The sequence below is a fragment of the Anabrus simplex genome, chromosome 1, assembly GCF_040414725.1.
Source record: "Anabrus simplex isolate iqAnaSimp1 chromosome 1, ASM4041472v1, whole genome shotgun sequence".
In the NCBI taxonomy this organism is placed as follows: Eukaryota; Metazoa; Arthropoda; class Insecta; order Orthoptera; family Tettigoniidae; genus Anabrus; species Anabrus simplex.
The window spans coordinates 941,092,594-941,119,959 of NC_090265.1; the positions used below are offsets into that span (position 1 = coordinate 941,092,594).

At 38.5% G+C, this 27,366-nt stretch overlaps 1 protein-coding gene across 2 annotated transcripts in view; it reads right to left on the reverse strand.

Moving 5' to 3' along the window:
• Nucleotides 1-27,366, reverse strand: part of LOC136857775 (uncharacterized) — a 52,938-nt gene that overhangs the window by 19,269 nt on the left and 6,303 nt on the right. For both annotated transcript variants that reach the window (XM_067136680.2, XM_067136679.2), the window contains exons 3-4: nt 13,811-13,943; nt 548-686 (exon numbers count right to left, since the gene is read on the reverse strand). In XM_067136680.2, coding sequence (XP_066992781.1) covers nt 548-686; nt 13,811-13,943 — 272 coding nt within the window. The remainder of the gene's footprint in view (nt 1-547; nt 687-13,810; nt 13,944-27,366) is intronic.

A 27,366-nucleotide genomic window follows, 5' to 3' on the forward strand; every position in this document is an offset into this window, starting at 1 on the left:
ATAGATTATTGACTGATTGTCAAATAATATCTGGATTCTACAAAGTTCCACGCTGAACCAAAAGATGGCAGTACAGTATAGCATCGTTTATTTTGTCGGCTAAGAAACGGCAGACGAGCGGTGGGCGATAAAATGTCATGTTGGGTCTCGCCCGACATGCGACCGGAACGGGAATATCGTAATGTCGGGCCTCACCCGACAGACGAGTGGTAAAGGTTAAAGGTTTCATGCATTCAAGAAATGAATCACGGACCATACCTGTCATTTGGCATGTTAATCTATTGTCTTGAACATTTTAAACATTCACAAAATGGCCACACTATGTGAATATCTCCAACATTGCACGTGGAGTGTCAAGAGATAAAAGAAGTCACTGCGCATTCCTAACATCGCAATCGCAGTGCTACATACTGGAAATATACAGAAATGGTACTTACTAAAAACATGTGCCTCGTATAAATGCCTTCCTTTAGCTAATATTAAGGAATTTATTGCATATTACAGCCATCAACCTAGATTTAAGGGTAAGTTCTGAAGCCTATCTCACCTTGGTTTTGTAGCATCCAGTACTTCTGGAGACGAACAAGCCATGCCTCCCAATACTTATTACAGTCTGCAACATTTAATTTGAAGGTGTTTGCTGGGGAACCATCCGAATATGCCACCACAACAAGCCCTCCTTTTACCTACAAGAGAAAAGCAACAACATAGAGCCTCTTATCATTTAAATAATTTTAAAAAAAGTACCACTATGAAATGTATCACAAGTGATACATAAAGATCTTCAATGATGAGCGACTGAATAAGGGATACCTACAGTTTTGACGAAATGGCTCTATGGTCGATCTGGCAAATGTAACAGTATGGCATAGTATGTAGCTGTATTGTCGTCACACCTCATACTCACTATATAACAACTGAGCAAAGGATTTATAAGAAATGAGATCGCAGTACATTTGATCATGGCCAGATTGTTGGTGCCAGACGTATGGGCTACTTCATCTCAGAAGTTGTACAGGCACTGGGCTCTGAATGGGCCAATGTGTCAAGAGCGTACCATGGGTACATGGATTCGAGCAAAATCATCGCCACCCTGGTCGACTGCCATAGTGTTCAATGTGTTGAGGAATGTGATCACCGTCAGCTGAGAGATAAGAGCAGATAGACAGGTCACAGTACTGCATATCACTTGCAGATGCAATGTTGGACAACAATGAAGTGTAAGCAGCCATACCATTAAGAACCAACTCCTCGCAGTGATGTACAGAAGCCACTACCCCATTAAGGAACCTCTGCTCACAGCACATAACAAAGCATGAATACGTACATGGCCAAAGGAACACCACCATTCGACTCTCGAAGCATGATAAAAGGTTGCTTGGACAGGCAAGTCGAGATATGAAGTAGGTATAAGCTGATGGTAGGGTAAAGTGCATTGCCAAGCACATGGAGCAGCAGGCTACTGGTGGTAGTATCCTCACATGGGGACTGTTCACATAGGATGCAATGGGATCTCTCATACATCAACCAACGTCCCTCACCGGTGAAACAGTAGAGGAACATGCTGTCAGATTATGTCCACCCATTTGTTTACCTCCAGCATTCTGTAGATATGTATCTGCAGCAAGACAGTGCACTGACCCATTGTTCCTGAATTGAGGCCAATTGGTTCCATGAACACTGGATGGTCATGAGGATGCTCGCTTGGTCACCAAAGTCATCTTACCTCAATGCTGCTGAGCACATCCAGGATGTATAAACAGCTTGCACCATGATCCCAACAATCTCTCTCTTTTTTTTTTTGCTAGTTGCTTTACATCGCACCGACACAGATAGGTCTTACGGCGACGAGGGGACAGGAAAGGCCTCAGAATGGGAAGGAAGCGGCCGTAGCCTTAATTAAGGTACACCCCCAGCATTTGCCTGGTGTGAAGATGGGAAACCACGGAAAACCATCTTCAGGGCTGCCGACAGTGGGGTTCGAACCCACTATCTCCCGGATGCGAGCTCACAGCCGCGCGCTCCTAACCGCACGACCAACTCGCCCGGTCCCAACAATCTCTGTACATTATGGGACTGTGCAGTAGTCGTGGGTTTATATAGCTCCCCAATGCTTCCAGTGCCTTCATGCAATGTCAAATCGCCTCAGTCATCAGGGTGAAAGCAGGTGCTGCACATTACAAGCCACATATTTCTAATTCAACTGCTCATCAGCGTAATCCTCTAAATATTAAAACCATGAAGCTGTTAGGGTTTTGGTCATTGCCCCCAGTAGGACACAAGAGAACTGATAGATACTGATCCTTACTATCATGTTTAAATTCGTTCTGCACTTGTCTTGTCGATTTTACGTTCTAAACTTCTGTACAGTGTTGTGAAGAATGGAATAAAAGGTTGCAGGAGTTGGATATAACTAATTTTCATTAATGGTTCACTTAACAATGATTAGGCTTAGAAATCTAGAATATGCTTAAACAACAACAACAACAATAATAATAATAATAATAATAATAATAATAATAATAATTCTGAGTAAGTGGTCACGCGGTTTGAGTCATGTAGCTATCAACTTTCACTCGGTTTGTCGGCAGCCCTGAAGATGGTTTTCCTTGGTTTCCCATTTTCATGCCAGACAAATGTCGGGGCTGTACCTTAATTATGGCTACAGCTGTTTCCTTCCCACACCTAGCCCTTTCCTATCCCATCATTGCCATAAGACTTATCTGTGTCAGTGCGACAGGACTCCTTTTCTAAATTTGCTAACGACAAGGTGTCAATCGCGGCAAATAAAAAACAAGAAGTTTTAGACAAAAAATGGACTTTTCTTAAAGAACCAAAAACTAAGTATAGATAAGAAAAGTGTTTTTCCACCAATCAATACACAATTTATTTTAAATAGATTAAACTAGTACCGGTTTCGGCTCTTTAACGGCCATCATCAGCTAGTACATGATTTGTTTCCAGCCATTAGACAATTCACAAGTTGTTATTGTATTAGACATCCGGATGTCTAATGGGGGATGGAAATGTATACAGTAGCATGTAATTAAAATATCAGTAGTCAAGGTAAAACGTTACAATAAGTTAGAACATGAGTATGTAGGACATATTAAAACATATGGGTCATAATATAAAACACTTAAAAAGTTTTAACACATTAAAATTTGGTAAGTATAGGTAGACACTGTTAAAAAAAATTTTAGTTCATGTTACATAGGTTCCATTCTTTTATCTTCTGTGTAGTTCCTTTGCTTTTATTATGTTGATTTTAGCTGTGTATGGTAATCTTCGAGAAAGTTCTGGAGCTGGTATGCGTCATATTGATATGGACCTTTGTCATGAAGAAATTTTTTATATTGTGTTATATATTCCAACTTGTGATGTACTCTGGTAAGTTTTAATATAGTAAACAGCAGGTCTTGAGTTTGAATTAGAAGTAGTTGGTGGCAACACCTCTCTCGTGTACGTTTGTGGTTGTAGTCTGTAAAGATAAGGTAATATAAGTATACCGGTGGTGTGTGTATGAAGGAATGCCTGGTGTGTGTATGGAAAGAGTACTTACTTTAGTTGTTGTGGAAGTCTTGTGCCGATGTGTTTGAAGGCTCGTTGTGTTCTACTGCGAGTGCGTCTGGGGCTCATATTAGCTGTGGAGGGGGCTGTAGGTGGAGGGGAAGAAGGAGTGGCCGTTGGGGAAGTAGGGGCGGGGTTGGGCTTGTGATTCGTTGGTTTGTTGGAGCGTGTGTTTACTATTTTGAGGTAATCATTCTTTAATGCCGGAATGGTTTTGTCAAAAATGATGCTGGTTTTTTCAGTAATATCATTAATGTTATGATTGGGGTTAGCGTATTGGTCTAAACAAATGTAGAAATCTTCGGTTATGTTGAGCAGTGGGCCCTTGGAGTTTATGTTTAGTATCGTCATGTTGTTATTGATGTTTGTGAAACTATGCTTGGATTCTTCTACATGTTGGCCTATTGATGAGAAATGGTTATGTTTTACTGCATTTATATGTTCATTGTAGCGGATGGTGAAGTTTCTGCCTGTACGTCCTATGTAACTTGTGTCACAGTTGTTACATTTGATACGGTAGACACCTGATTGGTTGTATTTATTGTTATTATTGACTGTTTTAGTGTTATGTATAATGTTGGTACTATTGTGTGTGGTTTTGAATGCTATTTTCATGTTGTGCTTCTTGAAAATATTAGTTATAATATATATATGGGTGTTGTTAAAGGTAAATAGGGCATAGTCTTTTTTGGGTTTGGTTGTTTTTGCTAATTTAGTTTTAGGTTGTGATTTTATTTTCTGAATGATTTTGTTGACCATTTCTTTGCTGCTTTGCTGAATCCAAGCATAGTTTCACAAACATCAATAACGACATGACGATACTAAACATAAACTCCAAGGGCCCACTGCTCAACATAACCGAAGATTTCTACATTTGTTTAGACCAATACGCTAACCCCAATCATAACATTAATGATATTACTGAAAAAACCAGCATCATTTTTGACAAAGCCATTCCGGCATTAAAGAATGATTACCTCAAAATAGTAAACACATGCTCCAACAAACTAACGAATCACAAGCCCGACCCCGCCCCTACTTCCCCAACGGCCACTCCTTCTTCCCCTCCACCTACATCCCCCTCCACAGCTAATATGAGCCCCAGACGCACTCGCAGTAGAACACAACAAGCCTTCAAACACATTGGCACAAGACTTCCACAACAACTAAAGTAAGTACTCTTTCCATACACACACCAGGCATTCCTTCATACACACACCACCGGTATACTTATATTACCTTATCTTTACAGACTACAACCACAAACGTACACGAGAGAGGTGTTGCCACCAACTACTTCTAATTCAAACTCAAGACCTGCTGTTTACTATATTAAAACTTACCAGAGTACACCACAAGTTGGAATATATAACACAATATAAAAAATTTCTTCATGACAAAGGTCCATATCAATATGACGCATACCAGCCTCAGAACTTTCTCGAAGATTACCATACACAGCTAAAATCAACATAACATAAAAGCAAAGGAACTACACAGAAGATAGAAGAATGGAACCTATGTAACATGAACTAAAAAATTTTTTAACAAGTGTCTACCTATACTTACCAAATTTTAATATGTTAAAACTTTTTAAGTGTTTTATATTATGACCCATATGTTTTAATATGTCCTACATACTCATGTTCTAACTTATTGTAACTTTTTACCTTGACTACTGATATTTTAATTACATGCTACTGTATACATTTCCATCCCCCATTAGACATCCGGATGTCTAATACAATAACAACTTGTGAATTGTCTAATGGCTGGAAACAAATCATGCACTAGCTGATGATGGCCATTAAAGAGCCGAAACCGGTACTAGTTTAATCTATTTAAAATAAATTGTGTATTGATTGGTGGAAAAACACTTTTCTTATCTATACTTTGAATCTGTCAATACGGAAAATGAAATTTATAAATAATAATCAAAAACTAAATTCGTCAAATCTTCCAAAACCACAGGAACACCCTTTCTCCAAATCAAAGTTGTTACAAACACTGTGAATTTGTCCAACACTAACTTTTCAAACACTGAAATGGATCTTTTGAACAGAGGTTTCAAATTCAACTGGCCCAACCTTAATAAAATTGACGATCTGATGACCAACATTGCCGAAATCGAATCAAATATTTCAAAACTTCCCATAGAACACCGTAATGAGGTTAAATACGAAATTCAAAAGAAGCTCCCGTTACTAACCAGTGAAATAAATTCCAAGCCTTCTTTAAATCTTAACAAGCAAATAATTGAAGTAAAGAACAAAATCAGAAACAATAATATAATAGTCACAAAAGCTGACAAAGGCTCTACAAGAGTATTATTGAACAAAAATGAATATATTAGTAAAAGTGAAGACTTCTTTTCCTCCAATAACTACAAACTAATTGACAGGGATCCCACTTTAAAGATCCAGCGTGGTTTAAAAAATGTGCTCAAAAATTTATCTTTTCTCTTTCAAGAGCATGAGCAACAAAAACTCACCATTATGAATCGCAGGTTACCTACTGCTAAAGCCTTACCAAAAATACATAAAAAAGAGGTCCCAATGCGCCCTATTATAAACTGTCGAAATAGTCCCACCTACAAGGTTTCTAAATGTTTACACCATTTTTTAAAGAACCATTATAAGTTCAATAATGATGCCTATGTCAAAAATCCAGTTGATTTTTGTAATAAACTTTCTGAATTTAAGTTACATGACAATCATGTCATGGTTTCATATGATGTCACCAATATGTATACTAGTATACCAGTAAATGAAACCATTAGTTTAATAGAAACTAACCTTTTGAAACATAACACTATAAGCAAATGTGAAATAGATGAACTGATCAACTTGCTAAAATTTTTAGTAAAAAATAACTTCTTTACATTCAATAACAAAATTTACCAACAGAAGGGACTAGTGATGGCGACCCGATATCTGGAATCCTTGCTAACATTTTTATGGATCACCTTGAGACTAACAAGATAATCAATAAAATAAATGGTCTATAGCTTTGGCTAAGATCGTCAATGACACATACTTGCCGTCATCGACACACATCGCAATAATAGTGACAACATTTTAAAGACCCTTAATGACCTTGACCACAATATCAGGTTCACTAAGGAAGACGAAATCAACAAGTCTTTAAACTTCCTGGACTTAATCTTGACCAGAGCCAGTGATAATTTTATTTTCCAAATTTACAGAAAGCCCTCCACTGCTCCTTTGACAATAAAGAATGAGTCTTTACGTCCTCAATCTCATAAACAAGCAACTTTCTACAGTTTAGTTCATCGAGCATTAAATGTTCCACTATCCCCTTCTAACCAGAAAAAAGAGTTTGAATACATAAAAGAACTTGCAAAACTTAACGGCTATAAACCTAACCTGATCAATAAAATTATTGGTAAAATAAAATAAAAAATACTACAAATTTAATTCCAGATAAGCCCAAAAGAATAAACACGGCCACCTTCACCTTCACTAACCCTGCCATATACAGCATTACTAACCCATTTAGGAAGCACATCATCAGAATCGCCTACCGAACTCGCAACACTAATCGGAATATATTCTTTAATTCCAACTTGGTAAATACTTCTCAGGACAAATTTTCGAACTCTGGTATTTACAGACTCAAATGCCCCCAGTGTGAATTTTCTTATATCGGACAAACTGGCCGCAGTTTTAGAACTAGATACTTGGAACATTATAATGCCTTAAAGCATAAAAAGTACTCTGCCATGAGCAACCACATGAGGGATTCTGGCCACAATTATTCTACAATTGATCAGGACCTCCACATTATAAAATATGTAAATAAAAGCAGCTTAATGACTGGATTCAAAAATACATACATTTTCTTGGATCAACATTTTAACAATAATAATTTAAATGATGTCCCTGAGAACAACAGCCCATTAATTGAACAAGTCCCCAAGTTACTCACTAATTTCAATATAAATCATAACAATTTCACAAAAATCTTCAATTATAAACTTTTAAATACCCCTCCGGTCGTCATAACAGATTCCACCTTACCCCCTCCCCATAATACAACTCCGCCGCCAGCTTCCAGCACTCTCATTGTTGCGCCTTCCCCTCCCGTCCCAACTCACTCTCCACCTAAGCAAGCACACAGATACAACACACGCAGCAACGGGCATACGTTTAACAGATCCCCTCAAACGGCTAATGTCTCCAGTCAATGCTCATCCAACATAAGAGGTAAGCGATCTTAGACTCCCATTTTGAACACCCTATCTTCAAGGCCCAAGTACATCTTTTTCCTTTTTCCATTTTTCAGACTTCAGTACACGCACTTTGCATCTTATTTTTCCAGTTTGATCCTGAACTCCCAGTAAAAATGAAGACACCTCTCATTCAGCTTTTGTTTTGGATGAAGTGGATATTGGCCTCTACCTTATAAGCGGCTTCAGGCGTGATCAATCCTGTTTGAAGTGTTCCTACTCCACGTCTGCTACAATATGTGATTTCTCTTGCCCGACTCACGTATCTATAGAAGAGTGAGATTTAATTATTTCTTCATTAAAAAGAATATAATAATTTTTGTTATGTATGAACATTCTTATTAACTGACTGGTAGCAATGAGTTTGATTATTACACTACCAGCTCTGTGTTGTACCTTATGTTTTTAACCTCTGGCAACACGATTACGTGTTTTTTTTCACTTAGCCATGATGAACACTCTTATATATTTTCACTCTTGTTTTATGTTTGAACATTTCTGATTGACTGACTGGTAGCAATGATATCCTAATGATTTTAATGATTTCACTACCAGCTCTGTATTGTACTTTCTGTTTTTATCCTCTGTTTCAACACGATTGTGTGTTTTTCTCTTAACCATGTTGTAACATTCTATGTTTTTTTCACACTAGTTTTAAGCCTATTTGATTTTGTAAATGTAAATGCTGATTCTTAGGGTACCATATATTTTAAGGATACTAGGTTCGGGGCCCTGACCTAACTTTAGGCTAAGATTTATTTCGGCTGATGATGCTTACGACAGTTAAGCAAAACATGTTCCATCTTACAACGCCTGGTGTAATGTTTATTTCCTAAATATAAGGGAAGTTAAGTATTGGAAAGGTGGTGTTAACTATTATTCTTGTTTTAATGTTCATAATCTGATGTCCAATACAGTCTACAATGAGATTTATTGATTGTAATAAAACAAATTGTGTTAAAAAAAGTTTCAAGTACCTGAAAAGTATCACAAAGGGAAGTGGAAGACATAAAGAAATAATCTACGTGGAAGATGAGTAGGAGCAATCCTGAAAAGTGTCAGAAACCTAGTTTAGAACAAAGATGTCCGTCAGAGAAGCAAAAGAGTGATACACAGGTCATACTATGTACCCATTCTGATGCATGCAGCAGAAAATTGGGTAATAAGGCAGAGAGCAATGACTAGGATACAGGCAAGTGAAATGAAATTTCTGAGAAGCAGGATAGTAGTGACAAGAATTGATAAGATGAGAAATGAGAAAGTTAGAGATATAGTATAGAAATGAAATGGAAATGGCGTATGGCTTTTAGTGCCACGAGTGTCCGAGGACAAGTTCGGCTCGCCAGGTGCACGTCTTTTGATTTGACTGCCGTGGGCGACCTGCGCGTCGTGATGAGAATGAAATGATGATGAAGACCAATTAAGGTTAAAATTTCCGACCCTGCCAGGAATCGAACCCGGGACTCCTATGATTAAAGGCCAGCACACTAACCATTTAGCCAGGGAGCCGGACAGAGATAGTAAAAGAAGAGCCACTACAGAACAAGATAGAAGCATCTAGACTTATATGGTATGGATACATGAAGAGAATGACAGAGGAAAGGATACCCAGGAGAATGCACGAAATGGAGAAAACAGGAAAAAGACCAAGAGGAAGACCAAGAGAGAGGTGGATAAAAGGAGTGGAAGAGTGTGTACAGAGAAGAGGAGAGGACTGGGCAAGAATGAAGAGGGAGAGGTGGTGGAAAAACAAGAGGAGATGGAGAAGTTTATGTTCCAAGCAGACCTGGCCTACAGCTGGAAACTGCATATGATAATGATGATGATAATAATAATAATAATTGTACCGGGCGGTACACCTCCACACCGTTTATTTAAAAGTTGCGCCAGTTAATACTCCTCTTCTGGAGGAAGTCTGAACTTTATCTACGGGCTTAATTTCCAAATTTCTCAGAAGATGTCACCACATGGAAAATTTTGAGTTTTTGAACTGTGTCACTTTTGATGTGTTTTTGTTTCGCTTGAAGTAAGAAGTGTGAACTTTCTCTTCTAGAGGACACTACTGAAGATCAACAATAGTGCGACCTAGTGCGAAATCAAAGAACTATTTTGTTGGAGAAATTTTTATTTCAAGAGTTTGTTCTTTGTTAAATTTCCTTCTATCATTGTTTAAGTTGGCTGTATACCCCTCTTTTTCCCCCTAGTTTGGATCTAGCCAATCCCGAATTTCTTTAATTAATTTTCCACCAATAATGTGTTTCTTTTCCTCTATGTAGGGGTTTCTTTTCCCGAACCAATAAAAACTTTGAGGGAGGGTGTTTTATTTCCCCTAACGCCTAGAATCTTCCGCGAGAGGTTATAAACTGCTGATTTTGGGGTCTCCGGGCCACTTCTGTTCCATCTTTCAGTGTATTAAGTACATAGCAGGAGGCGGGAAGCGCCTCTTTCTTCTTCAGCCGTTCACCCCCAGGTAATGGCCTATTAATTACTTCTTTTCTTGCTAGGTCGGTAGTTTAACACTCGCGGCGGGTTCGAAGCATTTCCATCATGTAACCTTTCCTAAAATGTAATTACTCTTTTCATCTTTTTGGTAAAGCTACATATTGGGATAGAGAGTGCTAACCCTCTCGAGCTCCCACTCACATTTGTTTTGAGGTGAACTTATTTTCTCAAACTATTCTTCGTTTATGTAATGTAAAGTGTTCTTCTCTAAGTCACCTCTGTAGTATGGGATTAGCCCCTGCGTTAGTGGCCCAGAGCCAGAATAGGTTTTAAAAACAAAGTGTATTAGGAGTGCAAGTTCGCCTCCTCTCAAGTTGTATTTTAGAGGTCATGTATTAATCTTTTCTCACCTAATAGACCTCAGTAGGTTGGGTATTTTACCCCTGTGTATATGTCCTTTGAGGACAACTTGAAAGTTGAGTTTGGTGTGGCCTGGGAGAGGCTTAACTTTAAGAGCGAGTGGCTCTTTTCTAAAACTGAGAGTTGTATGCCTCGAGCAGGCTTTGCTGTGTAATTTGGAGCAAGGGCTCCAGGGTTTGATTGGGGTCTTCTGCCCCTTTTGTTGAAATTGGTATATCGTAAAGTTGAGCTAGTTGCTCAAGAATTGTGTTTTCAGGGCTCGAAGCCCAAATTCTTTAATCCCTGTAATTGTACATTTCAAGTTGTATTTCGGCTACTAAGTACCTGTTCTATTTGTTGTTACCTAATTTTGAAAAGAAAATATAACCTTGTTAAATTTTAAAATTTAATTTCTCTTTAGTAGCTTGAGACCTATTCACCACCCAGCACCTTCTTTCATGCTTAACTACCACAAAAACTCGGTAACAATAATAATAATAATAATAATAATAATAATAATCGTATGGCCTCAGCTACCGTGTGCAGACATTTCGATTTGACGCCATCTGGCTGCCTGCTCGTCAATTTCGACGTTCCATTTTACTCTAGGCCCACTAGACGGCAGAGTAAACCGGATATCTCTTGGGCGTCTATGGCTGAGATTTAATTAATTTTGTCGGGTAAATACCAAATGTATCACCAGAGATCTTTTACATGCCGACATTGTATGACATGGAGTGTTGAGTGGACTTTTATCAGCCCTTCAAAAATCCGACTACCTCTGCCGGGTTTGAACCCGCTATCTTGGGATCCAGAGGCCGACACTCTACCACGTATCCACAGAGGCAGCACTGCATATGATGATGATGATGATGAACTTCCATACCATTAGGGAAGAATTTTTTTAAACTTCTTTTACAATTGGCTTTATGTTGCACCGACACAGATGAGTCTTATGGCGCCGATGGGGTAGGAAAGGGCTAAGAGTTGGAAGGAAGCGGCTGTGGCCAAAGGTACAACCCAGCATTTGCCTGGTGTGAAAATGGGAAACTACGCAAAATCATCTTCGAGGCTGCCGACAGTGGGGTTTGAACCCACTATCAATAACAATGTTATTGGCTTTATGTCCCACTAACTGCTTTTATGGTTTTCAGAGCCACTGAGGAGCTGGAATTTAGTCCGATAGGAGTTCTTTTAGGTGCCAATAAATCTACCAACATGAGGCTGACGTATTTGAGTCCTTTTAAATACCACCTGACTGAACCAGGATGGAACCTGCCAAACTGAGGTCAGAAGGCCAGCGCCTCAACCATCTGAGCCACTCAGCCTAGTGCTCTAGTTGTCTTTAGGTTGGCTCTATGGTGTGGTGCGCTCACCAGATGTATAATCGTGTGAGAATCTGTCAGCACCTACTGGACCATCGTGCTACGGAAGATGAAACATTTCTGAAATGGATCATCGCTGGAGATGAAACATGGGTTCACCACTTAGAACCAGACAGCAAACGTCAGAGCATGGAATGGAAGCATACTGGATCCCCAATCAAAAAGAAATCCAAGAGTCAACCTTCTGCAGGAAAAGTGATGCGCACAGTGTTGAGACTCTCAGGGCCAATCCTGGAACATTACTCGGAAACGGAGGAAATAGTAAACAGTAAATGTTACAGTGATATGCTGGTAAACAAGCTGAAACCTGCAATTTGCAACAAACATAGAGGTTGATTGTTGGAAGGAGTTCTTTTGTTGCATGACAATGCGCATCCACATACCGTCGCTCACACTTTTCAGATGCTGTGTTTCAAGGTGTTGGAGCATCCTGTGTACAGTCCCAATCTCACTCCATTGGATTACCATCTGTTGGGTCTACTCAAAAATGGTCTAAGAGACCGTCGATTCAGCTCTGATCAACAGGTGAAGGAAGCAGTGCACGCGTGGCTTGTTGAGCAAACCAAAAACCTTTTTCTGCAGAGGGTATTAGAAAGCTTGTGAAACAGAGGACTAAGTGCATTGAAAAGCAGGGTGACTATGTTGAGAAATGATATCAATAAAAAATGTGTACTTTTTTGTAATAAATTATAAACATTGATTGCTGATACTTATTGACTTGCCCTCGTAATTAACAAGTGTACCTTCGCTTATCAAGCAACGTGTGTTACTTTCACCTCTGGGTAATGTAATCATTTGGCCCATTTGAGGGCAATGTGTAAATTGTATTCCTGGGATCATGACCCGTACTATATTTTGTTAAAAGGACTTGTGGGGTTGAGACCCTTGACTTGTAAATTCTGTAGATGAAATTAACTGGGTCTGAGACCCACCTAGTAAAGTGTAACAGAAGCAATGGCTTCCTTTCTAATGGGTATTTAATACATCCCTTTCTAAATGTCCTATATTAAACCCTTACATAAAAGCACATAAGACTTAATTCTTCTGTAAGTGTACATTGTTATTTCAATATTTAAAGTTTATTCGCCTCTTCCACTCTGTGCTCGACGGAAATCACAGTACACTTCGTAAAAATATTATTATTACTCTTGAAGATCAAAGTATTTAGAAATCTTCAATGCTTTTTTTACTATTTACTTTGCGTCGCACCAACACAGTTCGCTAGGAGTGGGAAGGAAGCGGCCATGGCCTTTGCCTGGTGCGAAAACTGGAAACCACAGAAAACCATCTTCAGGGCTGTTGACAGTGGGGTTCGAACCCACTATCTCCCAGATGCAAGCTCAGAGCTCTGCGCCCCTAACCGCACGGCAAACTTGCCCAGTAAAATCTTCCATGGTGAGATATATATATATTTAACTAATTTTCACTACTGTTATAATGGTAAATGAATTACTTTATTGAAACACTTTCAAGCACATTCTAGACAGTTGTCCTCAGCAACATCAAAAAAAGTGTTTGAAAGAGCTCCAATGAGGTAAACAAAATAATACAGTAATTCCACTTAAAAAGAATACAAAACAATTCTGATCTAACATAAAATGTATTTAAATAAGGATGAAATACCCTCTCACAATGATGACCATCATGCAATACAAATATATACAGACTTGCAGATAAATATTACTCCAAATGTAGCAATATTTACTGATTAGCCATTACCACACTTGAACTTCCATGCTAACATGAGGACAGTAAGTGTACTAACCTTTAGATGATAGTTCTCATCATAATTCATAGCTCCAAGGTATGCACACAGCTGAACAGGGGCATCGTAAGTATTGGCTAATTCAGGCTTTTTACGGTCAGATCTCTTCCATTCAATAATAACCGGCTTCCCACTAAAGAAACAACAAAATAATAATATACAAAGCAAATATATGAATAAGACTACTGTACAGAAGAAGGTAGGTAAGCCTAGAAGAAAATGAGACAACACAAGCACTCACAATTTGGTGAGTAGTATCTAATTTTATTTCTGATTATTTGTTAGAAGCATCATTTCATCTAACATCTCAAATATTCAACTGATGGTACCAATTCATTTAATACAAATCTTCTATTGTTGTTCATAACCCATGGGTCTGTTAATGACTACATCCTTCCTAGTTAGTTCAATATTTTTGTACCGCAATTACCACAGACAAAAGACAACCTTAACAAGAAGCTTATAACGAAATGTACATCTGGAGTAAGAGTCTGAATCTTTATTCAGGATAATGAGAGGGCATTCGACACGATACATGACACAGCACTGCAAGGTCATAGAGATGCTCCACAAAATCGGTATGGACACTAACAATTTACAAATAATTATTTTATATTGAAAGAAATTGCAGGCACATATAGGAAATATATTATTTCCGAACTTGTGGATGATACAGACAGGCCAGTAATTAACAGACAGGAAATTTTGAATACCTGGGAATCTTATTTGACAGAACTTTTCTGTGGTCAGAGAAAATATGAAACAATGTATGGGTTATGTGATGGCCCCTCTAACCTTAAATCAGAAGTACAGTATGTGATAAATGCTGCAAAAAATAAGAAATCACCTGGTCCTGGTAATATTCCTGCAGAACTCCTGAAGATTATCGAAGACAACATCCAGCATCTGGTAAAGTTATTCAATGCCATCTATGACATTAGACACATCCCTCCAGACTGGTTGAAATCTGTGTTCATTACATTATTTAAAAAAAAAAAAGCAAAGGGCACTGAGATGTAGTGCAAGGAAGTTTAGTTGTCCACCTAGTCAATACAATTATATTTTTTTACAATCTAAAATTGCAAAAAAAGATTCCATAATTAGTGATCAGTGCTACAAAGTTCCCATTCTTACGGTCTACACTTCCTTCACCAACTGAACAAGTCCTGGGTATCTTAAGATGTGTCCTGTCATACTACCTCTTCTTCTGGTCAAATTTAACCAAATCCATCTCCTCTCACTAATTCGATTATCTCTTCAATCGTGATTCGATCCATCCATCTCACCTACAGCATTCTTCTGTAACATCACATTTCAAAAGCTTCTATTCTTTCTTTCTGAGCTAGTTATCATCCATCTTTCATTTCCATACATTTCCAAGCTCCAGGCGAAAGTCTTCAAAAACGTCTTTCTAATTCTTATATCAATGTTAGAAGTGAGGAAATTTCTTTTCTTAAGAAAGGACTTCCTTGTTTGTGCTAGTCTGCATTTTATGTCCTTCTTACTTCTGCCATCATTAGTTATTTTACTACCCAAGTAACAGTATTCAACCACTTCCTTTAAGACCAAACATATGGCTTCTGATTGAGATACCGTAGCTAAATAAAATTCGGAAAATTCAATCGTCAAAACTACCAGTGTTTCGTCCCAGTGCGGCATCAGTTAGATACCGCACCTTTCCAAGACACCGGCCGGCTAGCACGCTGGATCTCCCCTAGTACGTTGGCACTGCATTGTGCTTATCACAAGATAGCTTGCAGTGGTGTCACTACTGGCGTGCTAGCCGGCCAGTGTCTTGGGAAGGTGCGGTATCCAGCTAATCAGCCCATGCTGCACTGGGGCGAAACACTGGTATTTTTGACGATTGAGTTTCCTTAATTTTATTTAGCTATCACAATCGGAAGCCATATCTTTGGTCATACTAGCCCGGGAGGGCATATAAGCAAGTGGAGATGTAATTCTCCCCTAATACATCAACACTGAGTTGTGTTTATCACAAGATAGCTTGCAGTGGTGTCGATACCGGTGTGCTAGCCGGCCAGTGTCTGCGGTATCTAACTGATGAGCCCATACTACACTGGGGTGAAACAGTGGTATTTTTGATGACTGAGTTTCCTGAATTTTATTTAACTTCCTAAGATTTCAGTTCCTAATATAGTATTTTCTGCATCATCTAACTTCATTCAACTGCATTCCATTACTTTTGTTTTGGACATACTGTATTTATTTTCATCTTGTACTCCTTCTCCAAGACTGTACATACCATTCAGAAATGGATCCAGATCTTTTGCAGACTCAGATAAAATAACAAAATCATCAAAAAAAACCCAGAGTTTTGATTTCCTCTCTTTGGATTGTGATTCCCTTTCCAAATGAATTTTTTATTTTCTTTGCCATCTATTCTATACAAACACTGAAAAGGAAAGGGAACACACTGCAGCCTTGCCTCACTCCTTTCTGGATTGCTGATTCTTTTTTCAAAGCCCTTGATTCTTATTACTGCAGACTGATTTTTGTACAGATTATAGATAATTCTTCTTTCTCAGTATCTGATCCCGGTCAACTTCATAATCACAAATAGCTTGATCCAATCAACGTTACCGAATGCCTTTTCTAGATCGACGAACGCTATGTACGTGGGCTTGTCCACCTTGATTCAATCCTCTAAGATAAGAAGTAAAGTCAGGATTTCTTCACATGTTCCTACATTTCTTCTGAAACCAAACTGATCATCTCCCAACTCTGCTTCAACTTGTCTTTCCATTATTCTGTAAATACCGGTGATACATGTTACAATTCTGCAGGCGTGATATATACTAAACTAATGGTGCGGTAGTTTTCAAGCTTGTCAGCACATGGTGATATTTTATTTTTTAATAAGTTTAAAAACATTCTGTCTAAAATCAGGTGGAATTTCACTTGTATCAAAAAAGATAATCTATAACAAGTTCATGAAGAAATGCAAACAAGGTCTGGATGAACCACAGTTTGGTATAAGGGGATCACTGTTTGCTTTGAATATTTTGTTCCAAAACTGCCCGGACCAGCAGCAGGAGGTGTTTTGCTTGATTCATAGACTATGAAAAAGAATCTGATAGAGTTCAACATTCAAAACTCATCCTATAGCTCAAAAGAGTAGGAATTGACAGCAAGGATATCAGGACAGTAGAACATTTTTACCGCAGACAGATAGCTACTGTCCATATCAGCAACAAGTCAACTTCTGAGGTAGCTATCCAATGCAAAGTAAGGCAAGCTGTTACAGACCAAATTTAAAAAAATAAAACATTGGAAAATCAGCAAGAAGGCATAAAAGTCAATGGTGCCCTTAACAATACATACAGCAAGCAAAAAAAGGGAATGAAAATAAATGTTAATAAGACAAAGTTTATAATCTTTGGCAAAAATGTTCGTCCCAATGCCAAGTTATTCTTAGGCAACAGACAGACTGAGAGAGTGAACAACTTTAAATACCTGGGAGCTACAATACAATAACTGAACATTTATATCCTGAAATGGAAATCCGACAAAGAACAGCAATGACAAGAAATGCCTCTACAAAAATGAAGTCCCTCCTTAGTAATGAAAACATACCTAAATCTAAAAATAAGGCAGAGGATGGTCAAAGCTTATGCATGATCTGTTTACTATATGGTGCAGAAACATGGACCCTCAAGAACACCTTATTAAATGCCTAGAAACCTTTGAAATGTAGGTCCATCGTGCAATGTTAAAGATTTCAGGGTTGCTCGGCTAACAAATGAGGAAGTGCTGAATACTGCATGCAAAAGCTAGTAGAGAATTCATGACTACAATAAAATGCAGAAAGAATTTTCCTTCAGCCACTTACTAAGGAATGACAGCTACCAGATCTTACAGCAGCAATTAAAAGGCAAAACTGAGAGTTGAAGAAGTGTAGGAACAAGGAGTACATTGTGGATAAGAAACATCAAAGAGTGGCCTGAATTTCTAGCACTGAAGAGCTATTCCAATTGGCAGCAGATTGCAATGTCCTCACCATAGTGATAGCCAACATCAGGGGAATCTGACATGGCACAGAAGAAGATATAGGAACCAAACAGCAGAAGTCTGGATTGGAAATATAAATGCTTCAAGACATTCAAACTCAGAGGGGTGTTCACCAGGGATGTATCCTTTCCTCATTCTCATTCCAATTTAACTCTGGCAAGCTCTTCAAAACAGCCTTAGAAGAGAAGTGGAGGTGAAAGACAATGGAACAATGGAATTCCTATCATGACATCCTGTTATGTAAATGGTAGGATTATATTGGCTAATACTATTGAACACCTTTAATTACTGTAAAATGGAACTGCAGCTGCTAGACAATCTATGAGGCTCATTATCATCAACAAATAAAACATGAGCTTCAGCCATCCAGAAATATGCACTAGTATCTCTGGAATTCAATGGAACACCAATACAATGTGTCATCAAGTTTAAATACCAGCGAACTATATCCGAAGATATGAATCCACACAGAGAAATAAAATGCTGTAAAATGAAGTACAGTACTGGTAGTTTGAGCGACATTCATTGATAATTAAAAATGGTTTGTGACCTCTACAGGTCTTTCAGGTTGATGTCATATAGGCGACTTGTGTGACTGTGAGATGGAGCCTTTCGTGTGATGAATTCTAATGCTGAAGATGGCACACACACCCAGCCCCGAGCCATAGGAATTAACCCATGAAGGTTAAAATCCCCAACCCGGCCCGGAATCAAACCCACGGTCTCTCGGACCAAATGCCAGCATGCTAACCATTTAGCCACATGGCCAGACATAGATAACTTAACCTGAAAGGAAGGAGAATGAGGAGGACTGTCTGTCAACAATGTCTTTCCAGTTCCAAGTAATAAAAAGTCCAGTATCATTCAATGGTAACAATTAATGTAATTCTTGCAAGATGTGATTATTGTTTCAAGAGGAAGTACAACTGGGCAATCATTTTCTATTAACACTAATCAGAGGGAAAAAATGAAATAGGTCCAACACCAGAAAATGAGGGTAAAAGGAAAGGGAAGGGCTACGAAGGGCATGAAAATGAAAGACTCCCTCGGACTCAAAAACCTAATATCGTTGGGGTCGGAAAAGAACAGAGTTGAGCAAGGGAGGTCAGATAGGAAAGATAAAAGTTAGGAGCCTGACTACAGTGGAAGCAATGCCAGACTCAGCTAGGGGAACCGTGGTAGCCAATCCATGCTCACAAGATGAGATAGTCTGGTCCAGTCGCCTCTTAAGGCAGACAGGGTACAGTATACCGTAGATGTTATTCTACTGCCCCCATCCACAGGAGGCTAGTGGCATCAGGCCAGCCAGCTTCTAAAGTTGTTATAAGCCAAGAATGGTGAAATACCAGGTAGAAATGGGAATGTTGTGTTGTGTTACCACCACCAATATTGCCTACATCTTCAACATTAATTAGATCCATTACCTAAGATCTAGCCAAAAGCCTGGATTCAAATCCAAACCTATCCACAGTGTTCACATGGTGATTCGACTGTCGAATTTGGATGTTACACCCTGAGCAGAACTCATTGTGTTATTCAACAGGAGTAGACTATATGCCGAAACCGTGTTTCAGCTTATCCCTACCTCATTGTCATTATTATCCCATACCCAGACTTTCTCAAATGTACCAAAGTGTCAATAATGGATTTCTACATTAGCACTCAAAATAATCTCATTCATAAACTCTGCAGCACCAACTGGAGAACAAGAGGAGATACAATTCAAACTTCTGCGATCAGCTTAGTGTTCTCAGTGGCTGAGTATTGTTCTCCGGTGTGGATGAATAGCTCTCATATAAAGAAGATAAGATACTCAGCTCAATATAGCAATGAGAACCATATCTGGATGCATAATAACTCCAATATATTAGCTCAAACACTCAGCCATATAACCCCTTCTGCATTAAAAAGACAAGATGTACTACTAAAAGAATATTTGAAAATAACGAACAATCCCAAACTTCCAATTCATGATGACACTCCGCATTTGACAATAAACCAGCTTCGTTCCAGAAATCCACCCCTAGGACTAGCCCACCTGCTTGCTGATAATAACTTCAACATTGAAGCTAAGTGGCATGACCTTTGGACCGAGTGTGTTCCATCTCAAGTGCGTGACCTTATCGATCCCACACAGAATCCCGTAGGCTTTGAACTTTGAAGAAATATGTGGAAAAGCCTCAACCGCATCCGAACAGGACGTGTAGTATGTGTGTACAACCTACACAGTGGGATAAGCAGTCAAGCCCAAACTGTGATTGTGGAGCACCATATCAAACCATCCACCATATCATCGAGGAGTGCAATTTGAGAGCCTACACAGGTGATCCGAGACTTTTTCTCTGCTACACCATGATCACTTGAGTGGATAGCTAGACTGGACGTTAAGCTCTAACATCATTTTGTTTTGTGTCATTCCAGTAATATGTATTTTATTATATGTATGTTGTTATTTATTATTTTCTTATCTTCTTATTCTTGGTTCAAGCTTGTTCAACTGTTGGGCTTTGATCTTTGCCCAGGACTGACACATTTTCTGCCGGTGTAACTCCTTTCTTTCATTTGTCCAAGGGGTACCTTTCTTCCGAGGTTTTTCCTGAAATCCATGGACTTCTTTCAGGGTATGTCATACAGACTGTCTCTCTTGAAGATTTGATATTCCCCAGTTCTTTAATGTCCTTCTCAGTTTCTGTCAGCCAAGTGGTACGAATCTTCTTGTTCTTCCAGAAGATGATCAGGCGATTGGTCAGTGTTTTGGGAGGCACTCTTACTATATGGCCATAGAAAGCTACTCTCCTTCTCCTAGCACGATCAGAGAGCCTCTCCTTTTGTTTCGTAGAGCTTGGAATTGTGCCGCCTACGGAATTCCTCACCTTCCTTTACCCGATCTTTTATTATTTGTATTTATAGTAGTATGTATATATGTGCTAAATAAAATAATTAATACTAATATTCTTTAAATCACTATGACAATGATTTATTGTTGAACAGTATCCTCCTTATTCAATACCTTATGGTTAATGTGAATTTAAAAAACTTCAATTTCACATTCGTCACAACTATACATGTTTCTATCCTAATTGGATCTTCAGTAGATTGCTAAAATTGATATTACATATTGTAGTTTAAAAATTTAAAACTGACGAGAGAATGATGTTATGAATGTTAAAATGTTCTCATTAAGAAAAAATTCATCTTTTTGACTCTGGCAAATGGGAGTGAGATGCGTCGTTGCAATCCATCTAGCAACATTAACATAAAGACTCGGCAAGTTTGAGTACTCTAGCCTCTTTCACTTCAACTCCAAGCACATAACCTACAAGAGGTGCCCCTGTTAAGCCGAGCAACCCAGTGGAAGGTTTGGGTACCCAACCCCAGCTTGAAACTGGGTCGGCGAGCCAATCAGTGCGTGAGGATCACCAATCCATCATTGAAGCAGGCGTGGTGATTAAGCTTCACACTAAGTCAAATGATGAAAGAGGTAAAATATTCCCACAATCTGATTTCCGGGTGGGAGCAGCTTTGAAGTCTCAGAAACAAAAGATCTAGTACAAAGAAACCTCAAATATTCAATGTCTGTACCTATAACTGTTGCTCACTGCTAGGTAATGACAAACAAGAAGAACTTGAGAAGATCAACTGGAGTATTGTTGGTCTAAGTGAAATATTTCAGAAAAGAGAAAACTGTCTCCTCTTAAAATCTAGACATTTGTTTTATTTCTGTGGTGAGCCAGAAGGAAAACTGAACAGGAACATCACTGACAAGGTCCGGCTCCATGGCTGAATGGTTAGCATGCTGGCCTTTAGTCACAGGGGTCCCGGGTTCGATTCCCGGCAGGGTTGGGAATTTTAACCATAATTAGTTAATTTTGCTGGCACGGGGGCTGGGTGTATGTGTCGTCTTCATCATCGTTTCATCCTCATCACGACGTGCAGGTCGCCTACGGGAGTCAAATCAAAAGACCTGCAACTGGCGAGCCGAACTTGTCCTCGGACACTCCCGGCACTAAAAGCCAAAAGCCATTTCCTTTCACTGACAAGATATCTGTATTAGAATGAGTATCAAGCAGAATAGCTTGACTGGTTCTGAATGTGTCAAAAAGGTACAAAGTGCAGATTGTGTAAGTTTATGCTCCCACTTCAAGCCATTCAGATGAAGAAGTTGAGTCCTTTTATGAGAGTCTTGAAATAATCTGTGGAAAAGGAAGAGATGAGATTGTCATTTCCAACTAATTACTGGCGATTTTAATGCAAAAGCCGGCAACTATAAACTTAGTACAATTCACTAACTTCATCGTGTAGATCCGTATTGATACAGTTAAAACTAAGAAACACTTAAATTTTGGTCCACCCAATCAATACACAACACTTTACAAGTGAACTATTTAATTAAAAATATTTTTATAAAATCTTTTATCTTATAAAATCTTATAAAATATTATTCAATATTTTGAAATATTTTTAATTAAATAGTTCACTTATAAAGTTATGTGTATTGATTGGGTGGACCAAAACCTAACATTGTTTCTTAGTTTTTTTTTATCTATAAACTGGGCGACTCAGCAGTGGGCAACTATGGGATTGATGACAGGAACAACAGAGGAGAGAGACTAGTCTAATTTGCAGAATATACAAACATGCCAATAATGAACATGTTCTTCAAAAAGCATCCTAACTGCAAAACAATTCAAGGGAGGGGGCAACGGGGGAGACATAAAAAAAAATAGACTAATATAGGCAAAATATCAAATTTGTTGTACAAGGATGAGACAAAGCTCATTTTAAGCCCCTTGACACAAAAAACAAAACATGGTAAGTCCTACAGACCCGAAAACTATGTTTTAAGGCCCTAAAACCAACCATTATGGAGATATTGGCACCACACTAACCCCTGCTCTAGGAATCGGATAAAGAAATGAACTGCCATAACCATGGCAACGTCAGCTCCAGGATTCTACAGCAACGAGATTATGCATGTAAGTTTCCGCATAGTTGTCAACCAAAACTGGTACACATAACTTACTATCGGAAAAAATATACTGTTGTGTAAGACACTCATAGCACTCTTTTGGGCAGGTATGGTACGGGAGGTGAAGTATAAAAATTATATATATATTGAACCCATGACCTTTGTGCCCTAAGAACATTATGCATAAATTGACAATTTAATTAGAAGTTCGATTCTTGATAGAATGGATATGACACGTGACGAGGGGATGATTACCTTCGGTCCACGCTCTGGGATACGTGACGTCAGTTGCACGTGTCAACGGCGGAAGAATCTTAAGTCAGTTTTGTGAACTATTTCAAAGCGCGTGTGTATGGCGTGCCCCAAGCCAAGTCAAAAAAATATAGTGCCTATCAAAGGAGGTCAATTATCCCACAAATCGAACCCGTATAAATTTTAAATGTCCATGAACACTACCGCCAGAAATGTAGCAAGTATGTAGTCACTTTCAAAACTCTTGTAATTACAGTTTAGTTAAGTCAGAAAATTTATAGAAAATTTCTTGGCGACAAAGGGAGATGCCCGAAGAGAGGGGGTAACTGGTATAAATATGAAGGGACGCCATGACGAAGTCTCCTTCTCCTGCATTTTATGGTATGAAGCAGACGATAAAGTGTTGAGCTGCTCTGTGAAATCAAACAACAAAAGTAGACTAAGTTCAACCGCAGATTTTAGCCATTGTGGCTGGGGTCTTGACTCCATGGGGAGATAGTTTCTTGAGTGGAAATAATTGTACCAGATAGGACGGTCAAAGTACTGAATAAATTCTCAAGTGATAAATAATGTAATTCGTGTGCGGAAGTAATTACAGTCCATCGTGTGCGCTCAAAGAAAAAAAAAGTGAAGGGCATTTCTTTCTTTTTTATGCTTTATTCCAGGAAACCTGAAGAAATATAATAATCTGTAAAGCCACGAATGTAAAAATGGCTAAATAAAAATGCCAGGGTCGCAGGTGAGCCCTATGACGAACACTGGTGTGACTACATAAGGTATGTGACTTTCCATCTTACTACCTATTATATATATTGTTTCATGATCTCTAAATGTATATTTGAATGGGGTATATACGATGCAGTGGTCACCCCTATATGGTTTTTTTCTGTAAATGTTAGAATACGACTAAAAGAGTCATTTTTTTTAAATTTTCTACTTGGATAAATTTTTGAAGTCTTGCGAGTACCGTATAATGTTATAAAAAGTTATTGAATAGGGTTTCGAAGTGATATCACGTCCAATGTAGATCGTCATTTCCGTGTGTTTACAGTCTATTTGTGATGTCAAATTAAGATGTTCATTCGACGTAAAATTTTTCTGTCTGAAATTTTGACGTAAATAATATAGAAATCCATGGTTACTCATTTTCAATCGAGTGGAAGCACGCTGTCGGGTGAGAGTCTAGTGTGTTGAATTTGGTCACGGAGCGAAACGTTTTTCAAGGCCCATTTTAAACTGTGTCTGACTGACAATAAAAAAGATCTAGTAAAAATTTTCAGTCGTTTTTTTGTGAAAATCAAGTTATTAAAAATACGAAATCCTTTTATGCGAAGTTGTTCATTATTAATGCATTGTGCGTATTAGTCGTCATGAATTCTAGTAAGGATTTTATTCCAGTTCTTTGTCGGTAATTATATGGCGAGTGGGGAAACAGAGGTTAGTTTTGTCGTATGAGTCGAGACGAGATTTGTGAATCAGGGTGTAGACCTGTCAATGAAGCCGGGACATGGAAGCCCGAGGAATATTTTATAATGTTGGGAATGGAAAGAAATATATAGAAATCCATAGCGGTATTAATTTGCGACGCATATATTTATTGTGGGCATCTTGAAGCATAATCTGTGCATTTTGTTGGTTAGAATATCGTATTTGTTTAATTATGTTGGAGGAGTTTAAAAGGGAGCATTTTGAGAAGCCTGTCAGGTAGAATGAAACAGGTGTTACATGTCACTGCCAAGTGAACTTGGGGGCGAGAGGCCTCAGCTGATAGAGGAACACACACAGTGGGGATATAACGGGACATGCGTGGAATTGAGATTGTATTTCTCGGCTGGGGAGAACGTTAAATGTTGGATTTAGTTGAAATTTTCATCCGGTAATAACCTGAGTATTATTGAATACTGTAAATTTTGTTTAATTGGGGACGTAATGAACATTTGAAACCACGAACTTCGAGTATAATGAACAAGAGTAACCAAATTCAGGGTTGTCCAAAATATAGAGCGATGGTAGTGATAATTGTTTGTCTGTGAGGGGTGCGCAAACTTTATAAAAATGTTATGACGAGATATGACATCGTAATTATATGGCGAGTTGCTTTTGGTTTGTACTCAATTATTAGGATATCCAAGTGTTAATAATGGCTAGGATTAGATTAGATTTAAAGTGTGAGATCATGAGACAAGATATATAACTGGATATGAATTATGTAACAATTCTTTCCCAATCAGATAAACATCACAGGATTGAATTTACATCACAGCTGCGTAGGAATTTGTGAAGAAACCAGAGTCCGCGGAGATAGAAATTGTTGTTCTTTAAGATTTCATTAAATCATTTAAATTTATTTCATTATTAAATTCAGTGAAACCGCATTTTGAAATAACTTTAATCAAGCGAATAACTTGGAGATGCATTCTGAAAATCTTAGTTTGTTTTCTGGGGAATATTTAAATGGTAAAGTAATATTTAAGGGGACATATCCGAAGGAAATGGATTTTACTGCCACAAAGTTTGTGAGCATTGCTATTGTTGTAATTATTTAACTTTGATTGATTGAGCAGTGAATGTGCTGGGGATAGTAAAGTGGAAACTTTGGTCATCAACCGATGTAATTTAATTGTGTTTAGCCTTCAGCCTAGAAACTTGGACGGTCAGGGGGTCATCAACCTCAGTGACTTAGATTAGGGCCATATGCCACTGTAGCATCATTTTCCTTGCGGTCATCATCCACAATGACTTTAAAGCAACTTAGATGTTTAGATATCGGTCCATGACATAGACGCAGGTCACATCGATTCAATTAAGGGTCCATGTTGTATAACCACTGTGTGGCACACACCGATTGGACTGCCTTAATTATACCCAGAGTCCAGAGTTCGTGTACGAGGACTGGACCATAACGAATCACTATGATGGTACATGTGGTCTCACATGGAAGCCGAATTTAAGGATTTCCAGACTTTCTTTTCTTTAATAAAAAATGAGACAATGGTTTCTAGTAAGAATGCCCATCAGGCAGACACGTCAAAGGCTCACCAGTGTTCTAACCTTATATGTATAAAATGATTGTGGTGTCCAGTGGACACGTGTAATTTCAGTAATACCGTTGAGATATCAGAATGCTTCAGAATTTCCTAAATAAATTGGAATCTTTTAAACAGACCTTTCATTCAAAGTAGATAGATTAGAATTACTGAACCCTACCTTTACCTCAGCAAGTGACGAAGAACCCGATACGACCCAAGAGACAGATCTCATGAACTTTGCTGATAGGTAAGAAAGGTAGGTATCCCTAAATATGGACCTAAAGGGTTCAATATATAAATGGCATTATTTGTATGTATGCATGTATTACATTTCCTCCTCAACCACTGGAGCGATTTCAACCAAATTTGGTACACTTATGACTTAGTATCGGGAGACAAACCACGGGGGCGGGGGTAGAGGGGGACAAGTTATAAAAAAAATCTAAAATAGTATTGAATCCACAGTTTTCGGGGTCATGAGATGAACAGTGACACTCCGAATTTTTTAAAGTCCAAGTTCAGCCCCCTTTGGAATGGGGAGCGAGGGGGAGTGAGATATAAAAATAATCGAAAATAGTGTTGAATCCAATCTCCCGAATGCAAGCTCACAGCTACGCGACCCTAACCGCACGGCCAACTTGCTCGGTAATTTCTTATCCACACCATACCAGACTACCCACAATATTATCAACATCTTGCTTCAATGAAAAACAGGAGGGCAAATTTTCAATTCAAGAGTAACTGTGCCAGGCAGCATGGCTCAGACGGTTGAGGCGCTGGCCTTCAGGTGGCATTTGAAGGTCCTCAAATACGTCAGCCTCATGTCAGTAGATTTACTGGCACGTAAAAGAACTCCTGTGGGACTAAATTCCAGCACCTTGGCATCTTCAAAAACCGTAAAAAAGGGGGATGTAAAACCAATAACATTATTATTAAGAGTAACTGTAGTTAGAATGTATAATTAGCCTCTTATTTTGTGTTGTAATTGCCAGATATATTTCAGTTTCAGTAGGAATGTAGTTAATTACTTAACGATAATAGTTTCTTGTTATTTCTGCAAGCTTCTTACATAAAAATGTGACATTGAAAATGTTGGTGCAACACCCAGCTTCAGATACCACCAGCTGCCACTGCTTGTATTTCTGAGCCTATTTATTATAGTGGGTTTACCAATTTAATATGCATATACCTCTATCCACAAGTTTCCTCTTTTGGCCCAGTATCTTGGAGAAACCCTGCTTTCTATTGAATTTGATTAAGTCATCATTTGGTAACAT